Source organism: Uloborus diversus, chromosome 9 (genome assembly GCF_026930045.1).
Source record: "Uloborus diversus isolate 005 chromosome 9, Udiv.v.3.1, whole genome shotgun sequence".
In the NCBI taxonomy this organism is placed as follows: Eukaryota; Metazoa; Arthropoda; class Arachnida; order Araneae; family Uloboridae; genus Uloborus; species Uloborus diversus.
Genome location: NC_072739.1, coordinates 76,817,904 through 76,833,358, shown reverse-complemented (window position 1 = coordinate 76,833,358; position 15,455 = coordinate 76,817,904). Strand labels below are relative to the sequence as shown.

Sequence of the window (15,455 nt, the reverse complement as noted above, 5' to 3'; positions counted from 1 at the left end):
ACAAGCATGAACTACTAAAAGTTTGAATGAAACAGTAAAATTTTATTTTGGCTGATCTATTAGATTAGTGACTTTTTTTTTCAAATTTCTGCCTCTGTATGTATATGCATGTAAGAGGTGTAGACTGGTATTTTTCTTTGGTAGCCACTGGCTACTAACGCCAAAAACTTTGGTAGCCACTTCAAATTTTTGGTAGCCTTACACACCCACCCACGTGTCTCTGTATATATATTTATATATACATGTAGACTAAGTTTAAAATATTTACCCTACCCACCCAATAAAAATTAGTACCAGTCATTATTTTCATTTTCTCACTGAAGAAATTAGAGTATGATTTGGATTGAAATATAATGTTGCTAATCTCAATGCTAATTAAAATTTCAGTTAACAGATCCATTCAATAGCTATAAAACATGATATACTAGTGCAGTAGACAGGTGTAAAACTACTTAGTAACTTTTGGAAAAGATTCTGCAGTAATTAGTCACAGCTTGTATGTGATATTTTATACATGTTTAACATCATCACATTACATATTTTGGATGTGGAGAAATAATTGTACTTTATAAAATTTATTTTTGAAGAGGAAATTAGCACTTCAACTTGTAATGCATATTTTAAGCCAAAAAATTAATCAAAGTGTAAAAAACTGTGATACATTTAAAGAATTAGTTTATATTCTTCATAGGATTAAAGGATTGAAAGTTCTAATAGCGGGGACATTTCACTAGGGATATTAATATATTTTGTTAAAAGCAAAAAAATAAGCTATTTTCTTTGATAGGTACTTTTGAATATTTTTAAAGCATAGATTTATTAGATTTTATGTAACATTAATATTAAAAAGCATCTACTCCAGTGATCAAAACTAAAAATAAGAATAAGTATATTTTGAACAATTTAATTCTGCAAAATTTGACACTAGAGCAACTGGCTTTAATGGATACCTGCCACTATACGTTTATTATAGCCTTTCTGAAATCCTTGTTTGCTATTTTTTGGTCATTAAGTTTGATTCTCAACCTTGCTTCAAGTGTGTCTTGTTTTAAAGACATGCTATTCATGCCTATGATAGCTTTCCTGGAACTCCACACTGTCTCAAGCTCAGCATTACTAGAAGTAATGCAAAGCATTATATCCAGTGATTTTGCATTATTTTGAGGTGACCCAGTTGCAGGGTTTAAGCTGGGTTCAAAAGTTCTTTAGCATAAAAGCTAAAATTGAGGAAAAAATGTTAGCAAAATGCTAAAATGTTATGCATTCTCATATATTTATATATGCCTCAGTGTGTTCCATCTAAAGTTGAAAATAAAATTCACATTTCATCTGTGATATCTTTGAAGAAACAAGTACAACAGCGATTTTTTTTTAAACATAAAATAAAAAAAGAAAACACGATTGTTGTTTAGAACGTTGCAGTCCCCTCCTCCTAATAAAGCAGTTATTGGGGGGTCATAATGCTGGATAAGACTAACAGTTATTGAACTTAATTGTAGTTTAAACATCTTAGCTAAGATTTAAAAAAGATTAAGTTGATTATCGCCATGCATGCTTCCTCACTAGGATCAAACATTTCTATTTTTTTTAAAAAATTAATTTATTTTTTATTTGAGCAAAAAAGCGAAAATGCATTGCTTTATTTTCGCCATTCAGATAGTGTTTTCGCATTATGCGAAAAATGCGACTGTAGCGGAAACTCTGCCCAGTTGGTCACTGCACAGCATTTTTCATCACTGATACAGCAACATGCTATAAAATATCCCTTGTTGCCAAGGTTTGAGATGTTTTTGCAACAATGTCTAAAAACCCTGCAAAGGCTGATTTAAAAAAATACAGTGGAAACTTTTAAGTTAGCGTTTTGCAAAAATTTTCACTTCTGATGCGTGGTATTACTATAAGCTAAAAATAATTAAAATAAATAAATATGTAAACAGAATTTATTCATTTTTGGGATTAAAAATATAGTTTTTAATTGTCAAAACTTTGAAAGGTACTTTCAAACAATGGAAGTAATTTTTCGCGAATCCCGTGTGCAATGTCGGCATGTCTTCCGAAAAAAAATGTATTTATTATTCATTAAAATAAAATTTAAAATAAGCTAATTTAAAGTAGCTTATGCCAAAACAGCTTCCGATTGTCAAAAATATTAAAATGTGTACAAGATGCAATGGGATTGAAATTTCTATCACGAGATGCAAATTTTCTCGTGAAATACGATTTCAAGTTCAACATGGCTCCCTAAATAAAATCATTCATCAATCATTTGACTGATTGGGTTTGGAGATTGTTTCTGCTGGACAGTAGGGGTTTTTCACTTCCCCCTGAATGCAGTGTCTAGCCACGAGCAGCTGGTTTTCATGCTTAAATTTATAGGGTTTCATGTTTGTAAAGTAGTTCAAAATTTCTTAATGTATTTTTTTTTTAAAGGATACTCGAATTGAAGTCTCTGAGGCAGAAAGTAATTATAGTTGGCGATCCTTTATCAGATCTTCATCACCATCAACTAGAAAAGAAGCTGAAGCCAAAGAGAAACTGTATGCACCCTGGATCACAACTGAAGCTTATAATATAATTCTCTGGAAACAAGTTTCTTCCTTAATTGAACTTGGTGCTTCAAAAAACCTAAAAGTACAAATATTAAGTTAATTATTTCTTTCAAGTGACAAATTTTCTGTGTATATATATGTCATTATAATTAAAAGTTCTAGTTTAGAGGAACACTAATTTTAAAACTGGTCAGAATGGATATTTCACCAAAATACTCATGAGGGGAATTCATTTGACACAGGAACAAAAGTTCCCAGATATAATACACGGTCAAGGTGCCCATTGTTTTGGAGCTAATCCTTTACATCTGAAATAAGCCCCAGAGATCCAGCAACAGCACAGATGCTCTTCGTTCTGATATTAAGCAAACTATTTTATGCTTCCAAACTAGTAGATCAGAACAATGTGGGGGACATATTGAACAACTTATACAAAGTGTTTGTCTCATTAGGTTTCTCTTGCCAAATTCACTGTTTTCTCTATAAGAGGTGGGGCACGTTGGACCGTGGGGCATGTTGAACCAGTCTCAATTATTTTAATACTATTAATATATTTTTTCTTATTTTATGTCCAACAAATAGCACCTATGTTCCTACAAATCCTATAATAAAATCACATGGTACAGTTATATTGAACAAATTTTATTCCAGAAAGTGTTATTTCAGTAATCCTGAGTAATTTTCAGAAAACTCGAAAAAAAAAATTTTTTTTTTAATCGTTTTTATCAAGATTGGGGGGAAAATTGAACTCCTTTCTTAATGCAACTTACTTTAGTTCATAATAATTGGCAATTGTTTCATTTTTTGTCAAAAGGAAAAAAATTATGACATCACTTTTTTAGACCAAGAAGGTGTGGTCGGTTGACCCACTCTTTGTGGGGCACATTGGAGCAGACCAACCTACCCCACGTAATTTTAAAACTTTTTTTCCCTTAAATCTCAATAATTATAACAATATTCTATGATTTTTCTTTTGAGTTTTAAAAAATAATTATGTACTAATGGTGAATGCTTATTGCTGTTTTTAAATGAAGATGATTTATCAAAAAATCAATTTAATATGTTATATTGATCTTTAAACTTAATATTTTTCAATCTACACACAACAGAGAATAAGGTAGCCACCAAGTTTAATAGTATTTATCACTAAAATTATAACTAATGTTGTTTAAGTTAATGCGGTCCAACGTGCCCCACCGGTCCACTTTACGAGGTTCCCTTAAAAAATTAATATAAAAAAAGTTTATCAATTCAACACTTCCAATAAAAAATCTGTAGGGTTGAGAAGTATTTAGTAAAGCTTATTGTTGAAAATTGAACTGATCATTAAATTTTTTGATGAGATAAAAAATGATAAGTAAAAAAGCGGACCAATGTGCCCCACCTCCCCTTACCTCAGTTTTGTGTATTGAATTATAATGTTTTCTTAAACCCGTAAAATCTATTAACTTCTTACAAATAATGACATTTTGCAAGATTAAAAAATTGCTTTAACAGGCTTTTCTTCTTAAATTACCCTGAGCGTTGGAACTTTTTATTTCTTAGCTAAACAAATTCCCATATCCTCAACAGTTCTGGTGAATTTATCAAGTCATTCTGACCAGTACTTTTTAAATTAAAAGGTTTTGGAATCAGAACTTTAACTATGATCACCCCGTATTGGATTGCTAAATAAAACATCCAAACATCCAGAAATGTTCTGATAATCTCATAGAATACATATTTTCGGGCCAGGGTTCGTATGACAAGGAATATCTAATGTTGTTTAGCACAAATAAACAGCATTGGATATTCCTTGTCATTTCTCAGCACAACGGTATTTATTTCTCGGGGTGGGTATCTTTAATTGGATGCATTGTTTTATTAATTAATTTGTAAATGTATTTTAATCATTTTTTAAATAAAATTTTTAAAAGAAAAACTTATCAGCAATTGGAGGAACTAATCTCAAATATTTGTGACTTTAAGAGGTTGCTGTATCTCTTGTTAAATGAATGAAACATCACCAAAAAATTATATCCTTACATATGGCTGCTCAGCTTGCTTATATTAAATTTACTTTCTCATGAGAGTACAGATGATGTAAAAAAGTAATTGTGAAATATTTCATAAATAACCATTTTGCTCAAAATGTAAGCAAGAAAAACATTGAAAGTTAGTTTTACCAAATGATGTATGCTGGAACTCAATGATAGGATGTTTGAGTAATTAGATTTTAAGAGCTTGGGGAAAAAATGATAAGGGTCTTTAAAATAAAGTGGTTAACTTTTTTTATTCATTTAATAGCATACTTACAGTTTGAATTATTTTCTATATACAATTACATTTTGAAATTATTAAATAGTTGTCTATATTTTACATTACTTCACACAGAAATGAGGAACTTCATTTAACATAGAAAGGATGACCCATGCATATTTGAAGCAGCATTTCTGAAATAGCCTGTTCAATGTATGCAATTTGTTTAAAGTAATCTAATAAAACAGATGTGTTTGGACAAAAATGTTCTGAAGTCTCATTTATTAAGACTATTATATTGAAGCAGCATTCTTGTCCCATCTTTGAATCGAAATTTTTAGTTCTAAATACTGCTTCTTTGTAGATAATTATCATTTGGAAAACAATATCAAGCTGCTCTTTACATTATTTTCTTAATGAATAAATCTTTATTTTGTTTTTACTCTTATTTCATATATTTATTTCAACTGTCAAATTTATTTGCTTTGTTCATTTTTATTTAGTTTTTGCAGGTATTTTTCGGGAATTATTCTCTTATAACTATATCTTTCTTATATACATTTGGCTCTCTGTTTAACTACGTTCTATTTAAGGACTTTCTCTATTTAATGACGGCTTTTCACGGTCCCAGATGGTCCACTATCGTGTTAAAAGCATTCTATTTAAGGATGATTTCTACTTAAGGACAATTTTTTGAGGTCCCTTGAAAGTCGTTAAACAGAAAGCCAACTGTACTTATTTTCAAGTTTAGTGGCATAATTTGTTTTATATAATTATTCTATTAGGCTGCTGTATTGCATATTTGGGCACAGTATCTTCAAAAATGTGAGATAGCTTTCAGAAATGATTTCAATGCTGTTGAGGAAGTCCCTCGATTAGGCCCTCTTCCTCCAAGAAGGTATGTGTGAAAGTATATATACCTTTTTTTTTCTTTTTATAAATGTTCTGTTTTAAAGTTTTAGATTTCTTCTTAAAAATCAAAGGATAGACCTCTTTTGTATAAAAGAAAATTATACCATGACTTTCCAGAACTCTGATTGAGGGTCATAGATTTGCTGGTGTCACACAAAGCATTAGCAATCGGCAATTCAACCAAAAAAAAAGATATTTAAAAAATGGACGGGTACTTCTATTCAGTCACTATTGTAAGACATTAGCAGACATCTTTTGAGCACATCATGTAGGCGTTTTGAAACAAAAATTGGTAAAAATACCTGTGGGATTAGTGTGGGAAATAAGAATTTCATTTAGAAGAGTAGTACTGCTTTTGGAAATTCTGATAATGAAGAGTAGTTCTGTAACCACTAAGTACACTGCTTCATCATCTAGTTTTGTCCTTTACATTTCAAAAATATTCAGTTTTCATTTTATTATTATACTAGCTGCTTTGCCCATCTTTGCCCGATCTACCTTGAAAAAACCATTGTGTCAAGTGAAGTATCTTCAATAACCAAGATTAAATGAAAGAAAAAAAAACCATCATGCAAAATTTTCTCGTCAAACAATGACGACAGATAGTAAAATACTTTTAATCATGATAAAATAAAATGAGAAAGATGGATTTAACACTAGAACGACTGACATTTTCTGTATACCTAGAAAGACTGAAGGGGCCAGTGTGGTCCCTACCCTTTTTGGAGTGAATTCTTTTAAAAATTCTTCCTGAGGGATTCCACATGCCTGATACACCTTCTTTCATGACTAAATAAAAACTTAGTACTTAATTATTTTTGGTTTTTCTCTCTATACTGGGCAAAAGGTTGAATTAGTTTTCTTTTCTAAGAGCAATGGCCACCATTAGGATGGTAAGCAGTCGGTACTGTTTATAGCATTTGGATATCCAATCGGCTGCATAAAGAGGAAGTTACAGGTTAAACTAGAATGAATGACGTTTTTTTATGCCACAACAATTAGGAGAAAGGAAAAAATAAATTTTTTAATTTTCAAAATGCTTAGGGGCCACCGTGGCCCCTCCCGTTCTTCTAGGTATAAGGATCAATATTAACAGTACTATGAGCCGAATGATTAAATGATTAAACAAGCATTCAAATACAGTCATATAATGAAAAGTCAGAAAATTCCATTAAGTTCCGTTAGATATTATCTGAGTTATTAAACAACATACTATGCGAGGGGCCACACAGGCCCCTCCGTCTTTCTAGTGTTAAAAGGCGTAACCATGGAAACACAAAATAAAATAAGTTTAAGAATTGAAAATGAGAAAGATGGAAATAAACAATAGATTCAGAAAGCATGATCGTAGGAAACGCAAAATAAAATGGTTAAAAAACTTGAATAGAGAACAGATACTTGAACTTCATTTGATTTGCTTGTAACTTTTTTTCTAATGGAGATAGAGGGTTAAACTTGCGACCTTAGATCGAGTTAGATCTGGAGTAAAAAAAGCAGCTCTTTCCAAAGCTGTCAAAAAGAAAACTGTGGGACAATTCCTTCACTTTTTATTGATGGATTTAATGAAGAAAGTAGTGCTTTAATTTCAGCTAAGTCTGAAAAAATTCGAGCGAAAAACGTAAAAAACTCCCGCCGCAATCAAGTTACAGCATTGGAACAAATTGCATAGAAGGCGGAAAATTCTTCTTTTTCCAATGATATATAATATTACTATTTGCGAGTATTTTTTCACCACCCATATTCGGGAATTTATGTGAAAATTTTGACTTAAATTAGAATAAAAAAAGAACTATTCATCGAATTGTTTTCCAACTGGTCTGCAAACCTTCTCAGGATTTAAGGGAACAAACTGAAAATTTCAGCAAAATCGGCCGGGTAGTTCTCAAGTTTTGCGAGTTCAAACGCATAGACGCTTTTTGGAGACTTTATTTTTTCAACATTTTCAATGCAACTAATGATATTGTATCATGTTTCATGCGTTTTGAATCGCAAACTGCAGTGCGGTACCGCTTATTTCCTATGTTGGGGGGGGGGGGGGAGACAGCATTTTATTCAACTCCAGTTATTGAAACGGCTTTTTTTATAATTAATTTGTTTTTTTTTAATACATATTTAGGTTGGTTGATGTTGGTAATAATTTCCTCAGAAATGAAAAATGCATTCTTAAAAAAAAAAAAAAGACACAATGAAAGTGCAAATAAAAAGAATTAAAGCTCAGAATTGTTATTATTATTGATACTTAGTTTAAGCAATCAAATATAGTGTTACATTAGCTTTTTTTTTCGTCTTAGTTGTTTTCATTTCTTATGTTTTCTAATATTGTTTTTTTAATGGAAAAAGAAATAGGCCATCTATAAGAATAAGTGAGAAATTCCATGTCCAACTCATACTGTGTCAAAACAATTTGGGCAAAATAGAGGGAATTTTGCATAGTTTATACACTACCCAGAAAAAAAAATTTCTCCTCATCAAAAATATTTTTTTCTCTATTCCCTCCTCTCTTAGGTTTCTATAAAGGAAAGTTTGTTGTATTCAATCCTTATATTTTTTTTTCCTTATAAAAAAGACTTACGCAAAAATGCATGATGCTTTAAAAGCAAATTGACTTTCCAAGTAGGATTGAGGTAAAAGCTCTGCAGCCTGATTTGTATAGCAGTTAAATATTTAATTGTACAATCTTTCTATCAACTTTACATTTCCTGTCAATATTTAGAGATGTTGAGGTGTTACCTAATTGTTTTTCCTTCATCTCATTTCTTTACCAGAGACATTAAAGTTTTATATGGAAGTAAACTCGCTTATTTGAAAAAGAAGTGCTATGGAGGGAGAAGGATCAAACGAAAAGAAGAATATCGTAGAAAGAAAAGTGTAAAAGAAACTAGTGAGGTACATCTAAATATTTAAATGGTTTATGACTTTATAATTATTCTTTCTCTTCTTCAATTCTGTTCAGTCTTTCTTCCAAACTGCCTCTTGAAACTTAATATGGTGATAAGGATAAAGTATAAGTAAAGAACAAAGCTAATATGGACCCATATAAATCTTGTATGCCTATTAAATTATACATATATGTATATATTGTCGCCCTCAGAGCAAGAGTAAGATATCTTAGTGTTATTTCTGGGATTAGATATCTTACTGTTGCTCTTAGGCGACGATATACAGTCTAGCTACTGTATGGCAAAGTTAAATAACACACAGTAAAACTTTAAGGGAAATTGAAGCTGTTACTTTACAGCCATAAATTTGCTTTTTCAGGTTTTCAATAAGCGGATGCTTCTGTGAACTGTTATATACAGTAAAATTTTGCTACAGCAAATACCAATGCACAAAAAAAAAATTTTCAGTCCCGATTTAATTTCCATTTAAGTTCTTGAATTTCATTGTAACAAAACTCCTCGTTACAACCAACAAAATTTGCAGTCATTAGAAGTTAATTTTAACAGTACTTCACTGTGTATGTCTAGAGAGTGTGACAAAGCCCAGGCACCAGGTTGCCCAGGTGACTAAAAAAAAAATGCCTTCATCGACTCATTCTTTCAGAACCAGAGAAAGAATGTTTGCTTTCTATTGATTCTTGCACTAGTATCCATGTACTCAGATGTACTGCTTCTAAGGTTTGAAAATAACTCCTTTTCTGTATTTAATCTGTTCATCAATTTTGACTTCTTTCCCTCAGATAAAATTTTTATTCTTTTATCCATAGTGAGTAATATGCAATCTAGCAAACTAAAATCCGAAATTTTTACTCTCACCCTTAACTAACAAAAATTCATCCTTTCCATTCCACTAAAATATAAACAAAAAACACATTCAGCCAACATAAATCACAGCTCTCTTAATGAATTATCCTGCCTGAAAAACTCCAAATTGTGGACTCGTTTTACTTTTGTTTTCAGCCCCCCCCCCCCCCCCCCCCGATTTTCAAAAACTTTCTTTTTTTTTTAAATAATAGACAGTAACTTAAGTTCAGTTATTTTAGCCCCCAAAAATCAGAAGCACTAGACCATGACCTAGTTGGCCGGTTCAGCTAGCTACGATGGAAAATTTCTTCTGTTTGAAGCTGAATGGGTGGGTCATTTCTGTGGTTTTTTTTTTTTTTTTGTCATAACTTGTGCGAGACCCTAATAAGTTCTAATCAATTTATTAATTTTAAACATACATTTCTCATACTTACTAATATTTTATATTAATAATGTTAAGTTTCCTTACCTCTTTGCAAAATTAGGGTTATGTTTGAGTAATATTTATATTTTTAAAAAAAATTAACGTCAAAGAAAATTGAAATTCTGTCTGTTATGGGCCTGCATGCAGGACATCCTATAGCACCCTACAGCCTTGAAATTTTATACAAATTGGCATTTGCACCTGTTTTTTTTGTAATTTTAATGTTAAAATTTTACATAAATTGCCTGAATTTGAAAGCTACTTTTCAAACATAAAAAATTGCGGTTTTGCGATGCTCAGGAACCTTTTAGTATCTATAGCTGTGCAAGTTGGTGCAAGTTTTTTTGGAACACTTTAATTGGGTACTCTTCAAAGCGCTTTTTCTTCGTTAATGCATATTTCTATCAAGTTCTTTTTGTCTTCGAGTGAAAGCGGGACTGTGTTCTAATTATGAGGTCTTTATTTAAATTCTATCTTCTGTGAAGCGGAAGGGGGGAGTTTCATTTTGGTCATACCCTTGTAATGTATTTTTTAATGTCATTCTTTCTAATAGATAATTTAAATCTTTGTGGATCAAATAAGATTGAGAAGCAATCTTCAGGAATTGGTGAATGTCAACAAACAGGGGGCAACCCCCCAACCCCGCTAGAATTTTTAAAAAGAGGTTTATGGAGTTAAATTATTTTTGAAATCTAGTACCCTCCTTTAGACTTGGGGCCCGGACCAACAGGTGTCCTGTCTCTCTCCTTGGGCGCGCCCCTGCATATCAATGTGTACCAATTGTAAGGAGGAAAAATGCGTTTGAAAATGATGGTAAGAAGCAGGGGAGGTACCATCACTCATTTCCACTTATTTCATCTTCAGCCAAGTAGCTTTATTTTCTCAGTTTAGTGGTAGGGTTCTAACAACTGCATGTATGTTGTGTAGTAGGACTGGGGGATATCTGAATTTTAATACTGCGATATATTGCTCTCCAAATATCAATATTTTTGGTATATCGATACATTCTTGGGGGGGGTGGTGCAAAGGATCGAAAAACAACAAAAAACATTTCCAAATATTATAAATACAAATAATTCTCTAATTCAAAACTTTCCCGAAGAGGAGGGGGGGGGGAGAGGAGCGCATGCAAATGGTATAGCTCAATGCATGACAAAAGTGCTTCGCAAAGAAAAAGTTTTGAATATTCAATTCAATATTTTGTTTAAATCTTTCAATTTGAGCAGTCTCAATAATTTGAATGTACTTTGAACTATATTTCGTATTAACGTCTTAAATAGTTTATTTTTAGTCATTTAATAGCTTTTGCTTTAAGACTTTTTACTTCTTACTTGAGTATCTTTAAGTAAAGTACTAATAATAAATCTTTAAAGAATGCAGCTATAAATTTTAAAAACTATCACACCATACACCCACTAAGCCCACCAGAAACTACTTTTGATTTATATGTCACTAACCTGCATTACCCGACTTTGTAGTTTACCCTCGCAAATAAAAGTTTCGTCTAGCGGACACGTGTTTAACAATTTAGAACGCACAATTTTATGACTCAAAATTTAAATTTAGACATCATTGGATTTTTTCGTAATCATTCTGGATTTTCTGTCAAAACCCCCCAAGGTGGTCCCCATACACCCCATTTTGATGAGAAAAAACTTTTGTGGATTCCTGAGCTTCAAAGGACTGCTGTGCCATGTTTAGAAAAAAATCTGTCGAAAACTGGATTTGCATAACGAAAACCCTTTGTGGGGTGTATTCGCACCCTTCCCCGCACAATTCCTGACCATCAAAGAACCGCTGTGCCAAATTTGGCAAAGATCCAACGAAAACTGGATTTGTATAAAGAAATTCCCCTGTGGGAGGGATGGTGGCCCCCATTGCGAACGAATTTCTACCCTAAGTGAATTCTCGAGCATTAAAGGACCTGTCTGCAAAATTTTACAAAAATCCGATGTAAACTGGATTTGCATAAGGAAAACCTCCGTGGGGTGTTTTCGCCCCCCCCCCCCCCATCCTTGTCGGTAGGCGAAAAAACTCCCTATGAAAATTCCTAAGCATCAAAGAATTGCTGATCCAAATTTGGCAAAGATCCGACGAAAACTGGAATTCGTAAAAGGAAACCCTTGGTGGGAGGCATGGGTGCAAGACCTTCCGTCTTAGGACGGATTTCCGTCTTGGACAAAATTTCCGAAACGGAGGTCGAGACGGAAAGAAATTCGATGACTTCAGTTTTTACTTAAAAAGAAAAATGGAGTGTTTGAAAAATATGGTTTAATATTACTGGACCGTTCCATAACCACGAATTTACATCGACGTTCTCTCGAGTTTCTACCATGGGCTTGTTTTGTTTGCGTGCTTTTGGAGGAGTGGCTTAGACTCGCGCGATTTGACTTTTTTTAGGTTGCTCTGTTATTTCCAACTGCAAACCGCGAAGTTGCTCGCTATTCTCCCTGATTTTTCAAATTAATCGTCTTTTACTTGAAAATTTAGTCTTTTCTCTTGCATTTTTTATCATCCTTTCGTTTTTTCTTCATTTGCGTTTTTTTTCTTTTGCAAACTTTATATGCATAAATGAAAATTATGTGCGCTCTTAAAATGTCTTAAAGTTGAATCTGAATCACCGATTGAGAGTAATTGCTGACGGGATGAAATGTTTACGTCACAGTAATGGGCGTTCACCATCCCAGGTAAAACGGAAACTATCAGGGATTTTGAAGATTTTAGTCAAAATGTGAATTTTGGAAAGAATCGGGGGAAATTTTCAAGCTGGTTTGAAACACCAATGGACAACTGATTCTGCATTTTTGACATGTTTCTGGTAAAATATTCTAAAACTTGAGGAATCACTAAATTCCAATGTCTTTCAATCTAACACCCGCTATAATGGAAATATGGGGCGAAGGGGGGGGGAGAGCGCGAAGGGAAACGAAGAAAATAACGGCAGCAGTAGTTTGCGAAAAAACGCTGCTCTTGCAATAAGTAAGGGTAAGTCTGAGGACTGAAGGGGGAAGGGAGTAGGAAGCTTGTTTCAAAAAGTTTCAAAAATTACAGTTTTAAAACTTTTAGATGGTCATAAGTCATGTATACAGGTACTGTTCCTAGAAAAAAATTTAGAAACTGAAGTCTTAAAAACTCAAATTTAGGATATTTGTGGTGAACTCAGAGGAAGAGGTTTGGGAGTTCTCTTCCGAAAATTTTTGGAAGCTGAAATATATTTTAGTGCCTTAAGAGGGATGTGATTCGGAGGCCCTCTCTGGGGTTAGGATTCAGTTCCCCTATTGCTTTTTTTTAAAATTAATTAATATTGGAAAGTACCTCGTTTAAAAAATATATCTGCTTCACTGAAGCTGTTTTTATTGCTAATTTCACCACCTGCTATCTTATAAAAGAATTCTTTTTCAAATGAAGACTGTGTGGGGGAATGGTGCCAGTTCATTATATCATTAGTTGCCTATACCCTTCCCCCTCCTTTTCTTCTTTTCTGGTTTGATGGCGCTACCATGGGTAGACGATCAGAACTGATTTATGTTGCTAAAGTGAAAATCTTATGTCCCAAGCGATTTTACTGCTGCAATGAAAATGTTTACGATCGTAAAAAAACTAATGGTGGTTAGCGCCAAACGCTTTTACCCCTAAACATTATCCAACATTGTCTAAAATTGCGTTTTTGTAACTTCAATTTCGAAATATTGCCGCAGGAGAGTTCCTAAACTTCATCCCTTCGTTAATGCATTCAAAAAGCGTATAACATGTTGCGAAAGATGGAGTACAATTTTGTTTTTAAAGCTTCAATTTCGTGGAGAGCCCACAGCGTTCCCCCCTCTTTCTCTAATATTTCTGAAATTCGCCCAATATTGTGGTTTTGGGACTATCAGTTTGAAAAAAAAAATGATGTAAGGGAGTCACTAAACCTCTTCTTTCCCAGAAAAGTCAAAATCTTAAAATACAAATCAAACCATAATTCCAAAACTGGCATAGTTAAAATCTACAGCATTTATACATAATTTTTTTTTTCCTTAAGCACGCATGCTTGGGGGGGGGGGGGTGAAAATATTTTCCGTCTTGGACACATCACCAAACTTGCACCCATGGTGGGAGGGGGGGAGGTCCAATTGCGAATGAAAACTGCCCAATGTGAATTCTTGAGCATCAAAGGACCTCTATTCCGTATTTGGCAAAAATCTGACATAAACTGAATTTGCATTAATAAAATCATTATTTGGTTAATTAAAATATATAATAAATTTAAAACTATCTACACACATATTTTAATATTTATTTTAAAAATGCAATTAATTTTTCTTCAGCAGATCCAATCCAAAATCCATATTATTGGGTAAATCAATTATCTCATCAATGTCATTATTTCACAAGCAATTTAACCGAAAAATGAATACGAAAATTTCTTCACTTTTTCAATTCCGTATTTGATGACGACTCTTAAACTGAAGTCAAAAAATACCAAGCTGAAGAGCTGCAGTGAACCTACCGAAGTACGTAAAATGCATCGCAGAAGCAACGATTTGACAGAATTTCCATCGACCCGTATGTTCCGCTTGTCTGGCAAAATTAGGAAGTTTCAGTTTCCTTCTATTCGGGGTTGCCAGTGAAGCGAGATTTCGTCAGATCGTTTTGCCGTGTTTTAGGAAGGGCGTTATTTCCTCTTAATTTTGGAATTAAAACTACTCATATATTTGTTCAGAACTGAAAAAATTGAGTTACGCTTCCTTTTATATGATAAATGTGCGACATAAGTATTCTTATTAGGATTATTTCGTTTTCCATTTAAACATTTTATTCAGCGCAATATCAATAGTTTATGTTTAATTTGATCTATGAATCATGTTGATACTTTAATTGGTTAATTTTTAATTGTTGCATTAGGATGCTTTCTTAACCGATACACGTTCACTTTTATGGGCCTACGAGAGGCCATGTCAGCTTTGTCAGAAAGAGAACGGGGGTCTTTGGAAGGACCCTGCTCTGAATGGTAGTTGTATAAGTTTTTAAAACTTTTTAGGGGGAGGGAATCCGGAGACCTAACTGACAAAGAAGCCCATATTTACCTTCGGCAGCTTTGTGAATTTTTCCCTTTTACTACAATTAAAAATTAAATAACTATTTGAAGAATGCAGAAAATATCTTGAATTTTCAAACACTCACCCATCACACAGAGCTCTATGAAAGATTATGCATTTTTAAGTCAGTATTTTAATTTCTCCATAATTAAGTCCCCTATTTTCTTTTCAAACAATATATCGGATGGATAGAAATCTAAATGTTATTGCGGTAGTAGATACATATCGATATATGATGGTATATCAATATATCGCCCAGCCCTATTGTGTAGTTTAATGCACAATAATAAGAATGAAACCATTTTAAAGTCTGATATTTCGTACTTTCTCATATTTTATGCTTTATATTGATTTATATGAGTATAAGAGTAGCTAAAGAGTTATTTCATGCCTAAAAAATCTAAAATTCTATTAATAACCCATTAATAGAAAGTTTTTATTTTGTTTGTTTAAAAAAATGCATTTGTAAAAATTTATTTGTTTATTTATTTATTTAGTAACAAAATGATTT

General features: G+C 32.7%; 1 protein-coding gene across 1 annotated transcript in view; it reads left to right on the top strand.

The window, feature by feature from the left end:
* The first annotated feature begins 1,056 nt into the window (after positions 1 to 1,056).
* LOC129230326 (uncharacterized) overlaps positions 1,057 to 15,455 on the top strand; it is a 54,704-nt gene continuing 40,305 nt past the window's right edge. Inside the window, exon 1 of the mRNA XM_054864724.1 lies at positions 1,057 to 1,122. Within this exon, the coding sequence (XP_054720699.1) occupies positions 1,057 to 1,122 (66 nt within the window). The remainder of the gene's footprint in view (positions 1,123 to 15,455) is intronic.